At 35.9% G+C, this 21866-nt stretch overlaps 1 protein-coding gene across 2 annotated transcripts in view; it reads right to left on the minus strand.

Annotated features, from left to right (window-relative positions):
* Positions 1-928: 928 nt before the first annotated feature.
* Positions 929-21866, minus strand: part of IFFO2 (intermediate filament family orphan 2) — a 130432-nt gene continuing 109494 nt past the window's right edge. The window contains exons 4-9 of one of the 2 annotated variants that reach the window (XM_053690274.1): positions 21454-21594; positions 18950-19098; positions 13429-13546; positions 12794-12886; positions 7956-8086; positions 929-7841 (exon numbers count right to left, since the gene is read on the minus strand). In XM_053690274.1, coding sequence (XP_053546249.1) covers positions 7736-7841; positions 7956-8086; positions 12794-12886; positions 13429-13546; positions 18950-19098; positions 21454-21594 — 738 coding nt within the window. In that variant the 3' untranslated portion in view covers positions 929-7735. The remainder of the gene's footprint in view (positions 7842-7955; positions 8087-12793; positions 12887-13428; positions 13547-18949; positions 19099-21453; positions 21595-21866) is intronic. The other variant, XM_053690275.1, reaches the window with a different exon arrangement.

Below are 21866 nucleotides of genomic sequence, written 5' to 3' on the forward strand. Positions count from 1 at the left end.
GGCTCATAGGTATAGCCAGATGAGGGCTGGTGATAGGATCAGTGGTATCTGCATCAGTATAATAACAACCAGCACTATACAAAGACACAGCAGTGACACTGGCACATGGGTATAGCCAGAGGAGGGCTGGTTATAGGATCAGTGGTATCTGCATCAGTATAATAACACCCAGCGCTATATAATGACACAGTAGTGACACTGGCACATGGGTATAGCCAGAGGAGGGCTGGTTATAGGATCAGTGGTATCTGCATCAGTATAATAACACCCAGCACTATATAATGATACAGTAGTGACACTGGCACATGGATATAGCTAGAGGAGGGCTGGTTATAGGATCAGTGGTATCTGCATCAGTATAATAACACCCAGCACTATATAATGACACAGTAGTGACACTGGCACATGCGTATAGCCAGACAAGGGCTGGTTATAGGGTCAGTGGTATCTGCATCAGTATAATAACACCCAGCGCTATATAATGACACAGTAGTGACACTGGCACATGGGTATAACCAGACAAGGGCTGGTTATAGGGTCAGTGGTATCTGCATCAGTATAATAACACCCAGCGCTATATAATGACACAGTAGTGACACTGGCACATGGGTATAGCCAGAGGAGGGCTGGTTATAGGATCAGTGGTATCTGCATCAGTATAATAACACCCAGCACTATATAATAACACAGTAGTGACACTGGCACATGGGTATAGCCAGAGGAGGGCTGGTTATAGGATCAGTGGTATCTGCATCAGTATAATAACACCAAGCACTATAAAATAATGTTTTTAATTTCAAATGTACCTTGGTGTCCTTCACTAAGGTCTGTACTTTGGAAAATGTCCGCCACAGCCTTTGTCTGTGCCTATCCCTGAAAATAAGTATATTATGCTCACATGCAGTTAAAAAACACAAACACAACAATGTTCCATAATTTTGGCATTTATTGAAATATTTTTTCCCTATAACCAAAAAGAGAGAAAGTACCACAACCAATTTAATCCCCTTAACTACCAAAAGGGATAGAAAATCATGGTTTATTTTTATCCACTTACAGACAGGAGTTTATTAACATATTTTTCAAGACACATATTCCTGCTCTGTGCCGGTTAGAGTGGATGGATACACATAGGATTCCATGTATGCAAACATTAAGCAAAACAAACAATACAAAGAATGAATTAAACACAATTATGTACAAAAACCCAATTCCCAAACAAAAGAAGACAATGGATAAAATGTCAATAACGGTTAATAATTTGGCTTTAAGTGCTTGTTGCTCCATATACAACCCCTTCCTTTAATAAAAGGGATTAGAGCTGTTACTTGTATTCAAAAACTGTCACCTAAGAGGAATGTATTGCAAAACAGTTTATCATCTTAACCCTTATACTGCCAGTAGGCAAATAAGCCAGACTGGTAATCGAAGGGTTAAAAAAGTTTATTGCATGGGTCCTATAAAAAGTGCAGATAATAGCTGGTTGTACTCAATGAAGCGATAAAAACCAGAGAGTATAGGCCATTTAAAGATGGAGACATAATTATATAACAAATAGGTTCTGAAAAGCTTAAATTCTTTGAGTTCAAAAGCTGCATTTTCAATTTTGTTTTTTGCAGGAGGGTCACTCAAGATCAGATAAAACTGCTATATTTAAAGGAACATTGTACTGTAAAATGTTCCCAATGATCAGTTTCACCTGCTGGAATGTGTTAAATTGTTTACACACACACCCCTATCCTTTACATTTATTTTGTTGTTTGAAATAGTATGTCACAACCAGCGTTCCCTCTAAGGCCATTTTGTGTGCGGCCCAGCAGTGAAATAATTAATAAGGGAACCACACATGGCAGTCTTCATTATGTAGTGTTTGCTAATTGCTCTAATTAACTGTTTCACTGGCCTTAGAGGGAACACTGGACACAACTGTCACCTATACTGAAAATATGAATAGGTTTGTATGCTCTGTAATAAAGCTATGTAAAAACGTGAAATAAAAGTCGCAGTAGGGGTGGTAAAGAGAGATATTTTTGTATGTGAAATAGCTGGTTTTAGTAATTGAGCCTTAATTAGCATTTTAATAACTTTAAGGGGTCTGTTCATTAAAGAGACATGAAACCCAAAAAATGTCTTTCATGATTCAAATAGAGAATACAATTTTAAACAACTTTCTAATTTACTTCTATTATCTAATCTGTTTTATTATCTTGGTATCATTTGTTGAAGGAGCAGCAATGCACTACTGGTTTCTAACTGAACACATGTGTGAGCCAATGACAATTGGTATATATATGCAGCTACCAATCAGCAGCTAGAACCTAGGTTCTCTGCTGCACATGAACTTTCCTAGATAAACATTTCAGCAAAGGATAACAAGAGAAAGAAGCAAATTAAATAATAGAAGTAAATGGGAAAGTTGTTTGAAATTGTATTGTATTGTATACTCTATCTGAATCATGAAAGAAAGATTTTGGGTTTCATGACCCTTTAAGTGGTAAATAGCAGGTGAATTGAAACATTACTATTCCCACCATTAACTTTGCATTACGAAGGGCCAAACCCAATGAGTATCTCCCGCAAGAAGAACCGAGTTAGCCCTGCACAATGTATAGTTAATGCTGTGCACAATTAACCTAAAATAGGAGAATTGCCGGTGAATTGTATGCAGCATTAACTATGCATTGTGCAGGGCTAACTGAGTTCTTCTTGCAGGAGATACTCACTGGGTTTGACCCTTGATAATACATAGTTAATGAAAACTTTCAAGTCACCTACAATTTATCACTTTATGAATAAAGCCCTAAGACTCTGTATACAGAAAGAGTTTAGAAAGAAGGTCTTCGCTTTCTGCAGGGTCAGCCCATTTAAAGGGGCATGTCCTAGACAGGATATTGATGGTTTAACAATTTCCCATACATTAAATACTCTGCAGTAAGTATAAAAAGTTATTTGGAACACATCTAGGGAAAACAAATATTACAGTACAGTGTCCCTTTAACCCCCTCGCTTTTAAACAATACAGCCAAAAAGTTAAGAGATTTTTATAATTAGAACAACAAATATTTAATACTACAGTAAAATAAAATATGTTAAAATAAATGACATTAATAACAGATGGTAAAAAAATGATTTTACATTCTCCAGTGTCTGCAAATACATAGATGAGAACGTACAAAAACAGATTGTTTATTCACACACAATTGGATGAGTCACATTTTCAGTATTGCTTTTCATTTAACAGAATTTCCAGTTTGCAATATCCTCCTCTGCCACAGGGAGGTGCAAACACACAGTAAATAGACAGATACCTGGGGAACATTGATAGAATGGAGTATTTTTAAAAAATAAAAACACTCACCAGCGAGTTCCCAAACATACCTGCCCTCTGACATTTTAAGTTATTCACATTGTGATAAATAAAAATAAAAATAAACAAAATGTATATTATATGCTGCAATACTGCACAAGGTATAACAGAAATCCACAAACCTTTTTTAAGTGGTTTTATTAAAGTATTTTTGAACCATTTCCATAAAAACAAAGTTCTGGAATTTCTAAAAATTACTTGTAAAATAGTGTTGTAAAAATGACTTGTGGTGTTTCACAAACACTGAAATTCTTCAGGTGCCTTTAACCCAACAACATATTTGCAAACTTCTCGGCAGCTAAAGGGTTAAACCACATTTCTCCCTAAATTGTATGTGATTTTGCCAACTGAGTAATTTTCATGTAGCCGAGAAGGTAGACCCCATTACAGCTTTTGAGATTATAACAAAATCAAGGGGAGATTCAGTTTATTTAATCCACTAATAAAAAAAGGACATTTTAAAATGTGTTCCAGAATTATGTTGAACAAACATATATAAAGTTTTGTCATAAACACAAAAATTAAATTATTGCAGGTTTATATCCATATTTTTTAGTTTAAAAGGTCCCTTTATCCTTATCCAGAAATGAATTTATCATGTTACAATAATTCCTTACAAAAAAAAGGTCTAGATTGCAAAATGTATTTTGTTTACTAATTTATGACCTATTATCAGTACCCAATAAAAAGAGTACCTTGCACTTATAGTCTCTTACTTCAACCAAACCATAATCATGCTTTCATCCCCCTGATCTGATTATTACAGTACAGTAAGAATACTGAAGGAGTCTGTTTCGTTCAAAAAAAATAATTTTTTTTTTATTTGTATTTTTAAAACTGTTTTTGTTCATAAAAATATAATATTCACAATTTATCTTATAAATAGATTACAACTAGCTTACAAGGATATTTTACTTTCCCAGTGTTCAGTGATAACCCTTCACTGGCTGGAAATTTAACCTAAAAAAAGTTCTTGTTTTTGTCAGAGCTTTACAGCTCCAAAATCTTTGGACGTCTGGAAACATGCACCCATAAAAAAGCAATACTTATACATAGTCTATCAATATCCATATATACAAACCCAACTTCACAGAATACAGTATGGCTGATCTTTCTAGCAAACTGGGTTAAAGGGGCAGTCTAGTCCAAAATACATTTACATAATTTAGATAGGAATGTTGTTTAAAATTACATGTCCTATTTACTTTTATCACTAATTTTGCTTTAAGTTTTTCACCACTAGAGGGTGTTAGTTCATGTATGACATATAGATAACATTGTTCTCATGCCCGTTGAGTTACCTAGGATTCAGTATTGATTGGCTAAAATGCAAGTCTGTCAAAAGAACAGATAAAGGGCAGTCTGCAGAGGCTTAGATACAAGATAATCACAGAGGTAATAAGTGTATTAACGCAACTGTGTTGGTTATGCAAAACTGTGCAATGGGTAATAAAGGAATTATCAATTTTATACAATAAAAATTCTGGTGTAGACTGTCCCTTTAACTCCTATGCAGGATTAAACACAGCTAGGATTAATAATACAAAAAGTACATGATCTAGTCACTTTTATCACATAATATTTGCATTAGAATATATTGTTAATCCTATGTTCCTTGTAGGTCTCTTTATTTAAGGGCAAATTCACAAAATTGTGACAAAAAAACAACAACAAAAAAACAGACTTTCGTCCATACTGTACAACTATGAAGTGACCCTTTACAACAGGGTCAAGTTAAGCAAAATGTATCTTTAAAAATGTACAAGGAAACAGTATGAATTGCAATTTGACTTTTTTAAAAAGTGTCAATATGACACTTCCATAGAATACAAAATAAAAAGGAAGTATTTACAGTGTTGCTGATATAAGAGAAGGAAAAGTCTGCAACATTCAAACATTATATTGGTAGTTCTCACAAATTTAAGTATTTGGGATTTTATTTTTTTGCTTATGGTTAGGAAAAATGAAATATGAAGTTGATAAGTAACAATAATCCTATGGCTACTAAACCAAATGGCTTTTAATATCTCGGCTGACAGAGGGCAACAATACGCTAAAGGGACGCTGTATTAAAAATGTTTTTGCATCCAGTTAAACATACTGACATTTTTATTCCCTGAATAAATAGCTAAAATATATTTAAACTAACATATTAGTGTCAGTTGTGCAATTATTGCTATGCTCATTGGCTCAATGGACACTAGCAGGAAGTATCTGTCAACCAATAAGCTTTAGGCATTAGACATCCACAGGAAGTTTCTTTCAGCCAATGAGCATTAGTAGGAAGCTCCCAATTTATTCACCTGTATCAGTTTCAATTTTAATGTATTCAGGTTTTACATAAAAAAAAAAAAAAAAAAAATGTGCAAAACCAAATAAAAGTAATTTGATATGTTTAGATACTACTGTTTCAAATGGATCACATAACTGGTTTATATACAGTGTCCCTTTAATGCACTGCGGCCCTCTTTAGCCTCGAATAGTCTGATTTGTTATTTAGTTAGAAAAAAAAAATCTGTTTGAAGAAAACATGGTAAAAATTAGATAAATTGCACCCTGCTTTAACTATTCCTTCTCTATATGCAGAGACATAACTTTGGCTACAGTAAATTGAGAGGCTGACCATGAAAACTTTAGACACAAGCTTTCATTTGTCTTTGCAACATAGAAAACCACAAAATCGATATCCAATGAAAAAAACAAACAAAAAGGATCAGAAGGCCACCCAGGTAGGATAAATAAGTCCTAATAAAAACATAGTACATTATATACAGAAACAGCTTTAAAACTGTACACATAAAAAGCAAAACACAAAACAGATACAAGTTCCCACCAATACTTCCAGAATATGGACATACCAGATGGGGGGAAAGGATTTTTGTTTTTGCCATAAAATTCTCAAGACTGTGAGGTCTTTAAGATAAAGTATCAAGTAATAATTATTTAAAAAGAACTGCAGCTTCTAGCCTGTGCCTGTGGTACCATAACCGAAAGTGATGCAGATGCCTTTAATGATTTATTATGTCTGCCAACCCTGGCAATGTCATGATTACAAAATGAGATCATATAGATCCAAAAATATCCTCAGCAAGGAGAGAATAGTTCACAAAATAGTGCAATATTAGTTATGAAGTAGCCTTACACAGTACAGCCATGTTGCTGCTTTACATAAACTACCATATGCACACTATGCTGACACCCTATAATCTCTGGGATTTGTAGTATAAATAACCATCTTTCTAAATGTCTAAAATAACTCTCCCTGCATAATCAATCTTAGGAAATCTCATAGCTGCATTATTAGCTCTAGGCAGAGACCATAAGCATGCGCTCCTACTGGCTGCCGTACACCGAGTCTCTAGCACACAATGCTGCGGCTGTTACTGTGCAGATCTGGAAGCTAATCATTAAGATCTGTATATATGGGAGTTATTATAATCTGAACTTAGAACTGTAGAAAAGTAAATGAGAACACAACCGTAAAAGAATTCTATGCAGTGCTGTGTGTTTACAAAAGGGCAACCCATTACAGATGCAAGAAAGCCAAAAAGCTTAACCCTTCTGCTGCTGACAGCTTTTAAACACTGCACAATGTAATAAGTGCCTGTCTTTAATCCAAGCTACAGGAACCAAGGATGTAATCACTTCCCTGTTTCTCTGCATTATTAGAGATGCGCCACATCTAGTCATGCACCCAGACACAGGAAGCCCAGCAAGGGGCAAACATTCACTCTATATAAGGCAAGCTGTTGCATAGTGTTCCTACACAGTGCTATTCAGAACTCGTCTTTTTCCCAACTCTGTGCCAGGGAGCCTTGGTTTTGGAATCTCACATACCATATCAGTTTAGGATACTGCAGTATGGATATCCAAACAGATAGCTGTAGCAAATTTATTTGACCTTCTATTGGCAAAAAAACCAAAACGCGTGGGGAGGCTCGCTATTAGCAATGGGGTTTTTTGTGGGTAGATTTCCAGATTCCTCTTTTTTCAATCCTTATTCTACCCATTCTTTTTTTTTTTTTAAATGTCGTGCAGATGTCAGGAATACACATCTTCCAATCAAATTACAGACATCTTAGCAGGAAAAAAGCATTAAAAACAAAACAAAACATAAATTTGATAAATTATTTAGCAGCAGAACCCCAAGTGGCTCAGCAATGGATAAAAGGCACAATTTAAATAGCACTTTTTGTTTGTTTGTTTTTAAGAATTGTATTTACATTTCTTTTCTCTGTAGAAGAATAGACATTTACAGCACCAGAGGGTGAGGATTTAAAAAAAGTTCTTTGTCATTCTTCGTACAAGACTCTAAAGTCTATAGTTGGTTTGTAACGTTCCATGTATTTGTCTCCTTTCTGGAATGCATCAGCTTATAGCGCCGTCAGCTTCTGCCTCCTTTTCAAATTCATCTTGAATTTCATCTGAATTCCCTGAGTCACTGCTGGCCACGGAACTGGTAGACGGAGAGTTACTATACATAAAGAAGAAAAAAAAAAAAAAGATTATGTAGAAAGCAGTTTATTTATAGGGTTGGTTGACATTTTCTGCAGAGATTCTGTATTTGTCAACCCAACTGTTCACTCACCTGCCAGCTGATCCCTTTATGAGTCTTCTGCAAGTCTCCATCTGCACATCCAGACCCCTTTTCATGCTACACATTTCCATGTATTCATGGAGGTGCCGGTTCATGTCACTTTTTGCTGTAGCCAGTTCCAGCTTTAAGCCAAACAGTGAAAAATAGAGAAAGAAAATTAAAGTCATTTTTTCCTTGGTGCAAAAAAGGAATTTCTATACATATACACTTAATCACACACAAAACACTGCACATACACACACACATTATTTTGCACTGTGATGCACTTATATACAACTACATACACACACTGCATTTACACACAGATTTTTGCACTGTGATGCGATGCACATATACACACAAACAACTACATACACACTATTATGCACACACATAGTTTTGCACTGTCAGCTACATACACTTATCCACACACAGAGTTTTGCACATATATACACAATCACAGCTACATACACACTATTATGCACACACAGAGTTTTGCATATATATACACAATCACAGCTACATACACACTATTATGCACACACAGAGTTTTGCATATATATACACAATCACAGCTACATACACACTATTATGCACACACAGAGTTTTGCACATATATACACAATCACAGCTACATACACACTATTATGCACACACAGAGTTTTGCACATATATACACAATCACAGCTACATACACACTATTATGCACACACAGAGTTTTGCACATATATACACAATCACAGCTACATACACACTATTATGCACACATAGAGTTTTGCACATATATACACTATCACAGCTACATACACACTATTATCCACACACAGAGTTTTGCACATATATACACAATCACAGCTACATACACACTATTATGCACACACAGAGTTTTGCATATATATACACAATCACAGCTACATACACACTATTATGCACACACAGAGTTTTGCACATATATACACTATCACAGCTACGTACACACTATTATGCACACATAGTTTTTCACTATCAGACAGCTACATACACACACTATTATGCACACACAGAGTTTTGCATATATATACACACTATCACAGCTACGTACACACTATTATGCACACATAGTTTTTCACTATCAGACAGCTACATACACACACTATTATGCACACACAGAGTTTTGCATATATATACACTATCACAGCTACGTACACACTATTATGCACACAGTTTTTCACCATCAGACAGCTACATACACACACTAGTATCCACACACAGTTTTGCACATATATACACAATCACAGCTACATACACACTTATGCACACACAGTTTTGCACAAATATACACTATCACAGCTACATACACACTATTATGCACCTAGTTTTTCACTATCAGACAGCTAAATACACACACTGTTATGCACACACAGAGTTTTGCACATATATACACACTATTATGCACATAGTTTTTCACTATCAGACAGCTACATACACACACTATTATGCCCACACAGAGTTTTGCACATATATACACAATCACAGCTACATACTCAATCACAGCTACGTACACCCTATTATGTAAACATAGTTTTTCACTATCAGCTACATACACACACTATTATCCAGACAGAGTTTTGCACATATATATACGCAATCACAGCTACATACAAACACTATTATCCACACAGTTTTGCACATATATACACAATCACAGCTACATACAAACACTATCATCCACACACAGTTTTGCACATATATACACAATCACAGCTACATACAAACACTATTATCCACACACAGTTTTGCACATATATACACAATCACAGCTACATACAAACACTATTATCCACACACAGTTTTGCACATATATACGCAATCACAGCTACATACAAACACTTATCCACACACAGTTTTGCACATATATACACAATCACAGCTACATACAAACACTATCATCCACACACAGTTTTGCACATATATACGCAATCACAGCTACATACAAACACTATTATCCACACACAGTTTTGCACATATATACGCAATCACCGCTACATACAAACACTATTATCCACACACAGTTTTGCACATATATACACAATCGCAGCTACATACAAACACTATTATCCACACACAGTTTTGCACATATATACGCAATCGCAGCTACATACAAACACTATTATCCACACAGTTTTGCACATATATACGCAATCACAGCTACATACAAACACTATCATCCACACACAGTTTTGCACATATATACGCAATCACAGCTACATACAAACACTATTATCCACACACAGTTTTGCACATATATACGCAATCACCGCTACATACAAACACTATTATCCACACACAGTTTTGCACATATATACGCAATCGCAGCTACATACAAACACTATTATCCACACAGTTTTGCACATATATACGCAATCACAGCTACATACAAACACTATCATCCACACACAGTTTTGCACATATATACACAATCACAGCTACAAACACTATTATCCACACACAGTTTTGCACATATATACGCAATCACAGCTACATACAAACACTATTATCCACACACAGTTTTGCACATATATACGCAATCACAGCTACATACAAACACTATTATCCACACACAGTTTTGCACATATATACGCAATCACAGCTACATACAAACACTATTATCCACACACAGTTTTGCACATATATACGCAATCACAGCTACATACAAACACTATTATCCACACAGTTTTGCACATATATACACAATCACAGCTACATACAAACACTATCATCCACACACAGTTTTGCACATATATACACAATCACAGCTACATACAAACACTATCATCCACACACAGTTTTGCACATATATACACAATCACAGCTACATACAAACACTATTATCCACACACAGTTTTGCACATATATACACAATCACAGCTACATACAAACACTATTATCCACACACAGTTTTGCACATATATACGCAATCACCGCTACATACAAACACTATTATCCACACACAGTTTTGCACATATATACGCAATCACAGCTACATACAAACACTATTATCCACACAGTTTTGCACATATATACGCAATCACAGCTACATACAAACACTATTATCCACACAGTTTTGCACATATATACGCAATCACAGCTACATACAAACACTATTATCCACACAGTTTTGCACATATATACGCAATCACAGCTACATACAAACACTATTATCCACACACAGTTTTGCACATATATACGCAATCACAGCTACATACAAACACTATTATCCACACACAGTTTTGCACATATATACGCAATCACAGCTACATACAAACACTATTATCCACACACAGTTTTGCACATATATACGCAATCACAGATACATACAAACATTATTATCCACACACAGTTTTGCACATATATACACAATCACAGCTACATACAAACACTATTATCCACACAGTTTTGCACATATATACGCAATCACAGCTACATACAAACACTATTATCCACACAGTTTTGCACATATATACACAATCACAGCTACATACAAACACTATTATCCACACACAGTTTTGCACATATATACGCAATCACAGCTACATACAAACACTATTATCCACACACAGTTTTGCACATATATACGCAATCACAGCTACATACAAACACTATTATCCACACACAGTTTTGCACATATATACACAATCACAGCTACATACAAACACTATTATCCACACACAGTTTTGTACATATATACACAATCACAGCTACATACAAACACTATTATCCACACACAGTTTTGCACATATATACGCAATCACAGCTACATACAAACACTATTATCCACACACAGTTTTGTACATATATACGCAATCACAGCTACATACACACTATTATCCACACACAGTTTTGCACATATATACACAATCACAGCTACATACACACTTTTATCCACACACAGTTTTGCACATATATACGCAATCACCGCTACATACAAACACTATTATCCACACACAGTTTTGCACATATATACGCAATCACAGCTACATACAAACACTATTATCCACACACAGTTTTGCACATATATACGCAATCACAGCTACATACAAACACTATTATCCACACAGTTTTGCACATATATACGCAATCACAGCTACATACAAACACTATTATCCACACACAGTTTTGTACATATATACACAATCACAGCTACATACAAACACTATTATCCACACACAGTTTTGCACATATATACGCAATCACAGCTACATACACACTTTTATCCACACACAGTTTTGCACATATATACGCAATCACCGCTACATACAAACACTATTATCCACACACAGTTTTGCACATATATACACAATCACAGCTACATACACACTTTTATCCACACACAGTTTTGCACATATACGCAATCACCGCTACATACAAACACTATTATCCACACACAGTTTTGCACATATATACACAATCACAGCTACATACACACTTTTATCCACACACAGTTTTGCACATATATACGCAATCACCGCTACATACAAACACTATTATCCACACACAGTTTTGCACATATATACGCAATCACAGCTACATACAAACACTATTATCCACACACAGTTTTGCACATATATACACAATCACAGCTACATACAAACACTATTATCCACACACAGTTTTGCACATATATACGCAATCACCGCTACATACAAACACTATTATCCACACACAGTTTTGCACATATATACGCAATCACCGCTACATACAAACACTATTATCCACACACAGTTTTGCACATATATACACAATCACAGCTACATACACACTTTTATCCACACACACAGTTTTGCACTGTGATGCACAAAGTATCAGCTCACCTCAATCTGATCTATCGTTTCCTGGTATTCTTGGTCTCGCGTCTTAAGAAAGGTCTCTGCTTCTTGTATCAAGTTTCCCAGACTTTCCTCCTGCTAAATGACACACACACACAAACAAATACGTAAGTATATTTCATAAAATACACTCAGTCTTCTCTGTAGATAACACCAATAAATATTAAAGGGACGGTAAATGTAAAATCCCTTTAATGCAAGAAACTGAGAAGGCAACACTATAATTAATTAATTTGAACAAATTTTAAACTGAAATGTATTAACTAAAACTAATGAACAAATATAGAAATGTAATATTTTGTACATTTAGTTTCCCCCTATCTATTTAATAGATTAACTTAAAAGAACCAATTAACTCAAGTTTGTATTTTTTTCATCAGTTCGTTATCCCTTTCAAGTAATGAATCACATAGCTAATGTCCCACGTGGGAGACACAATGCATTGCTGATGGTTATTAACCATTGAAGAAGCGTCCAAATATCTATACCCAGAATCATTACAGCACTTTTAAAAAAGATTTTTTTCCAATTACACCAAGTGCTAAAATGCTGAATGAAATAGTCTGTATTTTTTGTATAAGTTTGCTTAGGGGGAGGCGGATTGTTTGGCGCATACTTACTTCTCCCTGGACTTCGGCTGGTGGATTGCAATTCGTAAAGTCTTCCCACAACAAAAGGGTATCCTCATTTTCTTCCCATGTTAAGCTATCACAGTCATCGTCAAAATCACAATCTCGGCTGTGAATTGATAAGGGGGCAACATATTGGTACACTTTTTTTTTTACAACTCTGACTTGTAGGGAGGGGTTTAAAGTCTAATGTCTTCAGGCTTTCACTGTATCAGTTTCCTCTTTAAAACGGTCATGATTCAGATAGAGAATACAATTTATAAAGAGTTTAAAATGTACTTCTGTTATTAAATGTGCTTTGTTCTCATATTATTCTTTGTTGAAGAGATATCTAGATGGGTAGCTTTCATGCCTGAAGTACTACATGACAGGAAATAGTGCTGCCATCTAGTGCTCTTGCTAATGTATAACATTAGTACTACAGGACAGGAAATAGTGCTGCCCTCTAGTGCTCTTGCTAATGTATAACATTAGTACTGCATGACAGGAAATAGTGCTGTCATCTAGTGCTCTTGCTAATGTATAACATTAGTACTACAGGACAGGAAATAGTGCTGCCATCTAGTGCTTTTCCTAATGTATAACATTAGTACTACATGACAGGAAATAGTGCTGCCATCTAGTGCTTTTCCTAATGTATAATATTAGTACTACATGACAGGAAATAGTGCTGCCATCTAGTGCTCTTGCTAATGTATAATATTAGTACTACATGACAGGAAATAGTGCTGCCATCTAGTGCTCTTGCTAATGTATAACATTAGTACTACATGACAGGAAATAGTGCTGCCATCTAGTGCTCTTGCTAATGTATAACATTAGTACTACATGACAGGAAATAGTGCTGCCATCTAGTGCTATTGCTAATGTATAATATTAGTACAACATGACAGGAAATAGTGCTACCATCTAGTGCTCTTGCTAATGCATAACATTAGTACTACAGGACAGGAAATAGTGCTGCCATCTAGTGCTCTTGCTAATGTATAACATTAGTACTACATGGCAGGAAATAGTGCTGCCATCTAGTGCTCTTGCTAATGTATAACATTAGTACTACATGACAGGAAATAGTGCTACCATCTAGTGCTCTTGCTAATGTATAACATTAGTACTACATGACAGTAAATAGTGTTGCCATCTAGTGCTCTTGCTAATGTATAACATTAGTACTACATGACAGGAAATAGTGCTGCCATCTAGTGCTCTTGCTAATGTATAACATTAGTACTACATGACAGGAAATAGCGCTACCATCTAGTGCTCTTGCTAATGCATAACATTAGTACTACAGGACAGGAAATAGTGCTGCCATCTAGTGCTCTTGCTAATGTATAACATTGTTGAAAATCTGCTGCCATATAGGGCTCAATTTATCATTCATATTCTCCTATATTTTCTCCTAAAAGTTCTCAAGATAAATAATTCTATTTATCATTGAAAAATGCGCCTAAAATTGGGTACGTTCGGGTAAATTCTCCTACTCTGTTCTCACGCTCCTTGGAGAACATGTTCTCCAAAATAAGGGTTAAATTAGATCCTTTCAGTCATAAGTTCTCCTAGTTACAAATGTATCATTTATATTCTCCTGTGGAGCACTAGATGGCAGCAGTAGTTCTGCAAGAATGTTATCCATTTGCAAGAGCACTAGATGGCAGCAGTTTTACAAGAATGTTATCCATTTGCAAGAGCACTAGATGGCAGCAGTTTTACAAGAATGTTATCCATTTGCAAGAGCACTAGATGGCAGCAGTTTTACAAGAATGTTATCCATTTGCAAGAGCACTAGATGGCAGCAGTAGTTCTGCATGAATGTTATCCATTTGCAAGAGCACTAGATGGCAGCAGTAGTTCTGCATGAATGTTATCCATTTGCAAGAGCACTAGATGGCAGCAGTAGTTCTGCATGAATGTTATCCATTTGCAAGAGCACTAGATGGCAGCAGTAGTTCTGCATGAATGTTATCCATTTGCAAGAGCACTAGATGGCAGCAGTAGTTCTGCATGAATGTTATCCATTTGCAAGAGCACTAGATGGCAGCAGTAGTTCTGCATGAATGTTATCCATTTGCAAGAGCACTAGATGGCAGCAGTAGTTCTGCATGAATGTTATCCATTTGCAAGAGCACTAGATGGCAGCAGTTCTGCATGAATGTTATCCATTTGCAAGAGCACTAGATGGCAGCAGTTCTGCATGAATGTTATCCATTTGCAAGAGCACTAGATGGCAGCAGTTCTGCATGAATGTTATCCATTTGCAAGAGCACTAGATGGCAGCAGTTCTGCATGAATGTTATCCATTTGCAAGAGCACTAGATGGCAGCAGTTCTGCATGAATGTTATCCATTTGCAAGAGCACTAGATGGCAGTAGTTCTGCATGAATGTTATCCATTTGCAAGAGCACTAGATGGCAGTAGTTCTGCACGAATGTTATCCATTTGCAAGAGCACTAGATGGCAGCACTATTTCCTGCCAGGTAGTGCGCCAGACACTTAACTTGGAAACAAAGGAAATTTGATAATAGAAGTAAATTTGGAAACTTTTTTTAAAATTGTATGCTCTGTCTGAATCACACATAAAAATATTTTGTTTCATATCCCATTAAATTGAAATTTATTGCATTTATTTTGCTTGTCCCACATTCAATAGAGAGACCAAAAAGCAAAGCAAGGTTTATAAAATGCTGCAAATTGTCTAAACCAGCTATTCATTTACAGCATTTAAAAAAAATAAAGAAAAAATAAAGTTACAGATTTTGCTTTTTGGCCTCTCTAGGGAAAGCATAATTTTTACACAAAAGGTGTGTAATATACCATTAAAGGGACATTAAACACTAAATACATTATATAAGGATAGTGATGGGTGCCGCCATGTTGAAATCTAGCTTTTACTACATTCCAGTGTGGACGTGTTTGCACATGTGCAGTAACTCTCCTTTAGATACATACAGTGTAAAAATAACGTAGATTCCAAAATGGCGGCACTCATGATTGGAGGGAGATGCATGATATGTATGTAATGTCCCTTTAATTGCTCAAAAACTAATTATGCGGGTAGCCCAACAATATTCATCTAAAATCCACTTTTGGCCCAGCCTGCACTGTAAGATTTTGTGACAAATGAATGACTCTGCTTTTAGTTTAGCACACAATCTTCATAGGGGACTATAATGAAATAATAAAAGAAGAAAAAAAAAAACTTTCATATTTCTTCAATTATGAAATTTGTGTCACTTACTAATAAATGCAAATAGAAAGTAAACTGATATGAGATAATGGCAGGTTTTTAAATACAATTTTGATTATATTCGATACAAAAGTTAACAGAGGCAAAAAAAAAATATATATATATATATTTTTGAAGAATGTGCTGATTTCACCTCTTTAGAATGTAATGGTAGATTTTGTCTCTATTTAAACTCTCAGTACAACTGCTTTATCTAGTGCCCTCACTACAGGCTAAAAATAAAATATTGAATCACTAATTGGTTTGGCGCATTTCTGTACAAATGCTTAAACAGATGGGCACATGATGGGTCAGCTGTCAGCATTTTTTCAAATTAGATCCTCATTTGCCGTTATCAACCTCGCATCTGCTTGACCTCTGTGAGGCTCGGTAGAACATCAAGGAATTGTTAGCTTCCCGAGATCACTTCCTTTACCAGGAAGGCTGTTTGTATCTAATCACAGCTTCTACAAGGCCGTCTGTTGGCTGGGACAAGGCACGAGGGAGGCTGAAGATGGCAGTTTGCTAGAAGAAACAGGCTTGGCTGAAGGAATATCCATAGGGAAATAAACTGAGGGGAGATATGGGCACTAGAGGGAGCAGGTCTGATGGCTAATGTACTGGGAGAGACCAAATGGGGGAGAGATAGGGACAGTTTGCTGGGAAGAAACATTTAAAAAGGACACAACACCAACATAGTTATTGTTTAAAAAGATAGATAACACCTTTACTATCCATTCCCCAGCTTTGCACAACCAACATTGTTATATTAATATACTTTATAACATTTAAAACTCAGCCTCACAACAAGAGACTGCAAATCCATGTAGGCCATATCAATAACATTGTGCTCTCTCCTGGTAGTTGTGGCTGACACTGCACTAATTAGCTAAATGCAAGTTAATAGATCATAAAATGATATTCTGTGGAAAAGTGCCTTTGTTATTTAACAAATTAACCAAATAACTATTTTTTTAGTTATTCAGAATTTGTAAACAATTAGTTGATTACTTAAAAGTGTAATTTATCAAATCAAAGAAAACTAGCTAATTCATTCATTTATTTGTTAAAGAAATAATCAAATATATAAAAAAACAAATAGTGGTTTTTTTTTAAATTTTATCAGTCTTTTAACAAAAATTAGTCAACTATTTGTGATTGATTTGTCAATTCATTAGAGCATTTAATTGCACCATGACCCTTTAAGCTACTTAAAGGGACAACATGTTTCTTTCATGATTTAGACAGAGAATACAATTTTAAACAACTTTCCAATTTACTCCTATTTAATTTGCTTCCTTCTCTTGTTATCCTTTGCTGAAAGGTTTATCTATGAAAACTCAGGAGCATCAAAGAACCTAGGTTTTCTATTATTATTATTATTACACGTCCCCCTAATTTTCAATGTTGTTGTATTTTGCCCGAAATCAGCTTCACCCAGCAGCGATTCAAACGTTCTCCCAGCTAATGAGTGGCAAAAACCACGAAACAGTCTGGCCTGGGATGCTTATGAATCACTGCACTAACCCTAGCTAAGCTTATAAGCTGTGTGAACAGTGATGCTTTGACGTAAAGGGAATCTGCTGAAAAGCAGAGTTGACGTAAAAAGGTGTGTCATTGGGAACCTAATTTGCATATCTTACCCAGAATCCTTTGCTGGATTGGAAACAATGTAATTCAGAGGTTTTCGGTGGGAAAAACAAGCCTTCTGGCCTGTCTAGATTTATTAATGAACTACACAGTGAGAGAGTCTCTCTCTCTCTATATCTATATCTATATCTATATATATCTATATCTATATATATATATATATATATATATATAACTATCTATATCTATATATACACACACACACCCCGATTGTCATTGGCTCACCCATATGTTCAAAAAGAAAGAAAATAAAAAAGAAAGTACTGATGCTAAATCTAAGGGAAACAGTTATAAGCATATTCAATAGTCAACAAGTGGCACATTGCTGCTCCTTCAACAAAGCATACCAAGAGAACAAAGAACAATTGATAATAGGAGTAAATTATAAAGTTGCTTAAATTTGCTTGCACTATCTGAATCATGAAATAAAAAATTTGGGTTTTATATCCCTTTAACTCTGAGCTAAAATACGTATCTAGTTTGTCTCCTGAAAGACATGATAATGTTTTGTGTTTGTTCAGTATAATTACAAAAACTAAAGGGACTAAACACAAACCTCCCTTGAAGTGACAATGTGATGTTGTAAAATCAGTGATACTGGTTTACTGTGACAATGCCCCCACCCCAAACACTTACAGCTGGTTAAACATCCTCTTCATTTCGTCTGTAATGTTCATAGAGCAGGTGACTTCATCATCCGAGAACCTGCCTGCGTCTCCATCCGGCTCGGACATGTCCTCATCAGACGTCAGCTTTCGATCTCGTTTTTTGGACAGTGTTCCTACCTAATAATTGGAGAAAATGTTGGAAGCTCATAGTTAGCACAGAGCCAATATAGCTATTGTAAAGAGATTAGCAGAGAAGAATAAATATAGAGCGCAATGAGGATTCAAGCGTTAAAAGCAGGGAAATAGCGTAATGCGCATTCAGCATAGCTCATTCAGTGGTTGCTACTAGCACAAAGCATGCAGTGTAGTGCGAAGCACAGCTAAAGCAACCTTGGGCAACCACATTACCAGTGCACTAACTTATCCTTATTCACAGAGTTGCAGAAATAAAATAAAAAGAACTGAAAATAAATCACTGGCAAAGCAGCTAGAGGAGATCACTCCCCTAGAGGCCGAAAACAAAGAAGGTAACCTACACTGGGAAGCGGGGAAGGACTCTCCTGCACTGATGGGAGTAACCCATTCTGTCCAGCAGAGAAGAAAGAGAAAAGAGTAAGGATAGGCCCAAGCATCACCGCTACATCCCTATCAGCCGTCTGTTTAACGCAAGCCACTTTATTTCAGATTTTACATTTTTTTTCTACGATATAATATCACCAAATTTACTTTGTTAACTTGTTATTCTTTGTTGAAGAGATATCTATATAGGTAGCGTGCACATGTCTAGAGCGCTGGAAATATAGTGCTGCCATCTAGTGCTTTTGCTAATGTATAACACTGTTGCAAAACTGCTGCCATATAGTGTTGCAGACACGTGCACACACCTGAGCTTACTTTCCTACTTTTCAAGAAAGGATAACAAGAAAACAAAGAAAATATGATAATAGAAGTACATTGGAAGTATGTTCTATCTGAATTATAAAATACATTTTGGGGTTTTATGTCCCTTTCAATATGCAAAAAAAAAATTAAATGTCCCTTTAAATGGTTAAACTATCAGAAACTGCATTTGCTAATTCATTAGAGCGTCTCACTTTTTGCACTACTGACCCTCCAACACATAGGTAAAGTCACGTCCGGACACTGAAGGGAAATGCTGGTCTTGAGCAGCACATGGCCGATGAGTCAAATCGCAGCGGCAATCACTGGGTGTGTTCAGCTCAGAAGGTACTATACTTCCAGTTCCTCTGCAGGACTTTACCTATGTGTTTAGCACAGCAAAAGGGGTTGGAGGGTCAATAGTACAAAATTTGCTTGCTCTAAAGAATAAGAACAAACAATGTTTGTACTACAATGTCCTTTAAACACATTGTAACCTTTTTTTAACCCACTTCTAGCTCTGAACGTACTGCTAGACCCATATTTCAAAGATAAGCAGAGAGTGAAAAGTATGAAAAATGTTAAAAAGTTCTAGCATTTAAAAAAAATAAAAACTGTTTGAACTAGGGACTGATATAAGTTTAAAGACCACATTTACCCAACAACAAATATTTAAAAAAACATTGTCTACCAAAGAGGGGTACAACATCAGTTAACGAACACAAAACTAGATATGTTGCACTTATTTTAATATATATTTTCATTTACATGGTACTGAAAGCTAATGGTGTTGTGTACTTAGTTTAAAGGGACATTGTACAAAAAAATATATTTAAAAATGAAAAAATATGAATTGGTAAAATGTAAGATGAAACTAATATGCCAGTATCGGTTGTGTAGTTCCTACTAATGCCCATTGGCTAACAGGAACTTGCTGCTAATACCCATTGGCTAACAGGAACTTGCTGCTAATACCCATTGGCTAACAGGAACTTGCTGCTAATACCCATTGGCTAACAGGAACTTGCTGCTAATACCCATTGGCTAACAGGAACTTGCTGCTAATACCCATTGGCTAACAGGAACTTGCTGCTAATACCCATTGGCTAACAGGAACTTGCTGCTAATACCCATTGGCTAACAGGAACTTACTGCTAATGCCCATTGGCTAACAGGAACTTACTGCTAATGCCCATTGGCTAACAGAAACTTACTGCCAATGCCCATTGGCTAACAGGAACTTACTGCCAATGCCCATTGGTTAATAGGAACTTACTGCTAATGTCCATTGGCTAATAGAAACTTACTGCTAATGTCCATTGGCTAATAGAAACTTACTGCAAAAGCTCATTGGCCAATAGGAACAATGAGCATCAAACAAGCATTACTAGTTAGTACTCAACTGATACTGCTGTAGTTTAACACTTCATTTTAACAGCTGTTCACGTAAAAAGAAAAAAAGATGACTCCATATTCTTTGAGCACAATGTCTCTTTAACCCCTTAACTACCGTTGAATGCAATATAAAACATATCACTTGTTGTAACCAAGAGATGGCAGATTAAGATCTGACCCCCTTATAATTTTCTCCCAGAATCCTGCCCTTTCCCGAATGATGAATGATTTAGTCACAAAGAGATAAGCCCTGTTCACCTGGAACATCTTGGAAACATCCTCAGAGTTGCGCTGTTGCGCCACATCGCACAGTTTGGCGGTGATATCAATCCGCCTGCAGATATCCATATCCACCTTCATGGCTTTTTCCTGGATCTTTGAGTCGAGATCAGTCATTGGCTGCAGGGGGGGGGGGGGGGACATTTGAGCATGATCGTCTCTTACAAAATGGTTCAAAATATATAATTTGTTTTAAAAAAAAAAACTTATTTAAAAATAATAGTTCATGGATGAATTAGACTGCACGGTGAGCTGATACATATACATTAACCTCTTCATATTCCATCATTTTAGACCACAGTCTTAAAGGGACATGAAACCCAATTTTTTTTCTTTCATTATTCAGATAAATACAATTTCTTTTTAAAGTTTCCATTTTATGTCTATTATCA

The sequence above is a fragment of the Bombina bombina genome, chromosome 8 (assembly GCF_027579735.1).
Source record: "Bombina bombina isolate aBomBom1 chromosome 8, aBomBom1.pri, whole genome shotgun sequence".
In the NCBI taxonomy this organism is placed as follows: domain Eukaryota; kingdom Metazoa; phylum Chordata; class Amphibia; order Anura; family Bombinatoridae; genus Bombina; species Bombina bombina.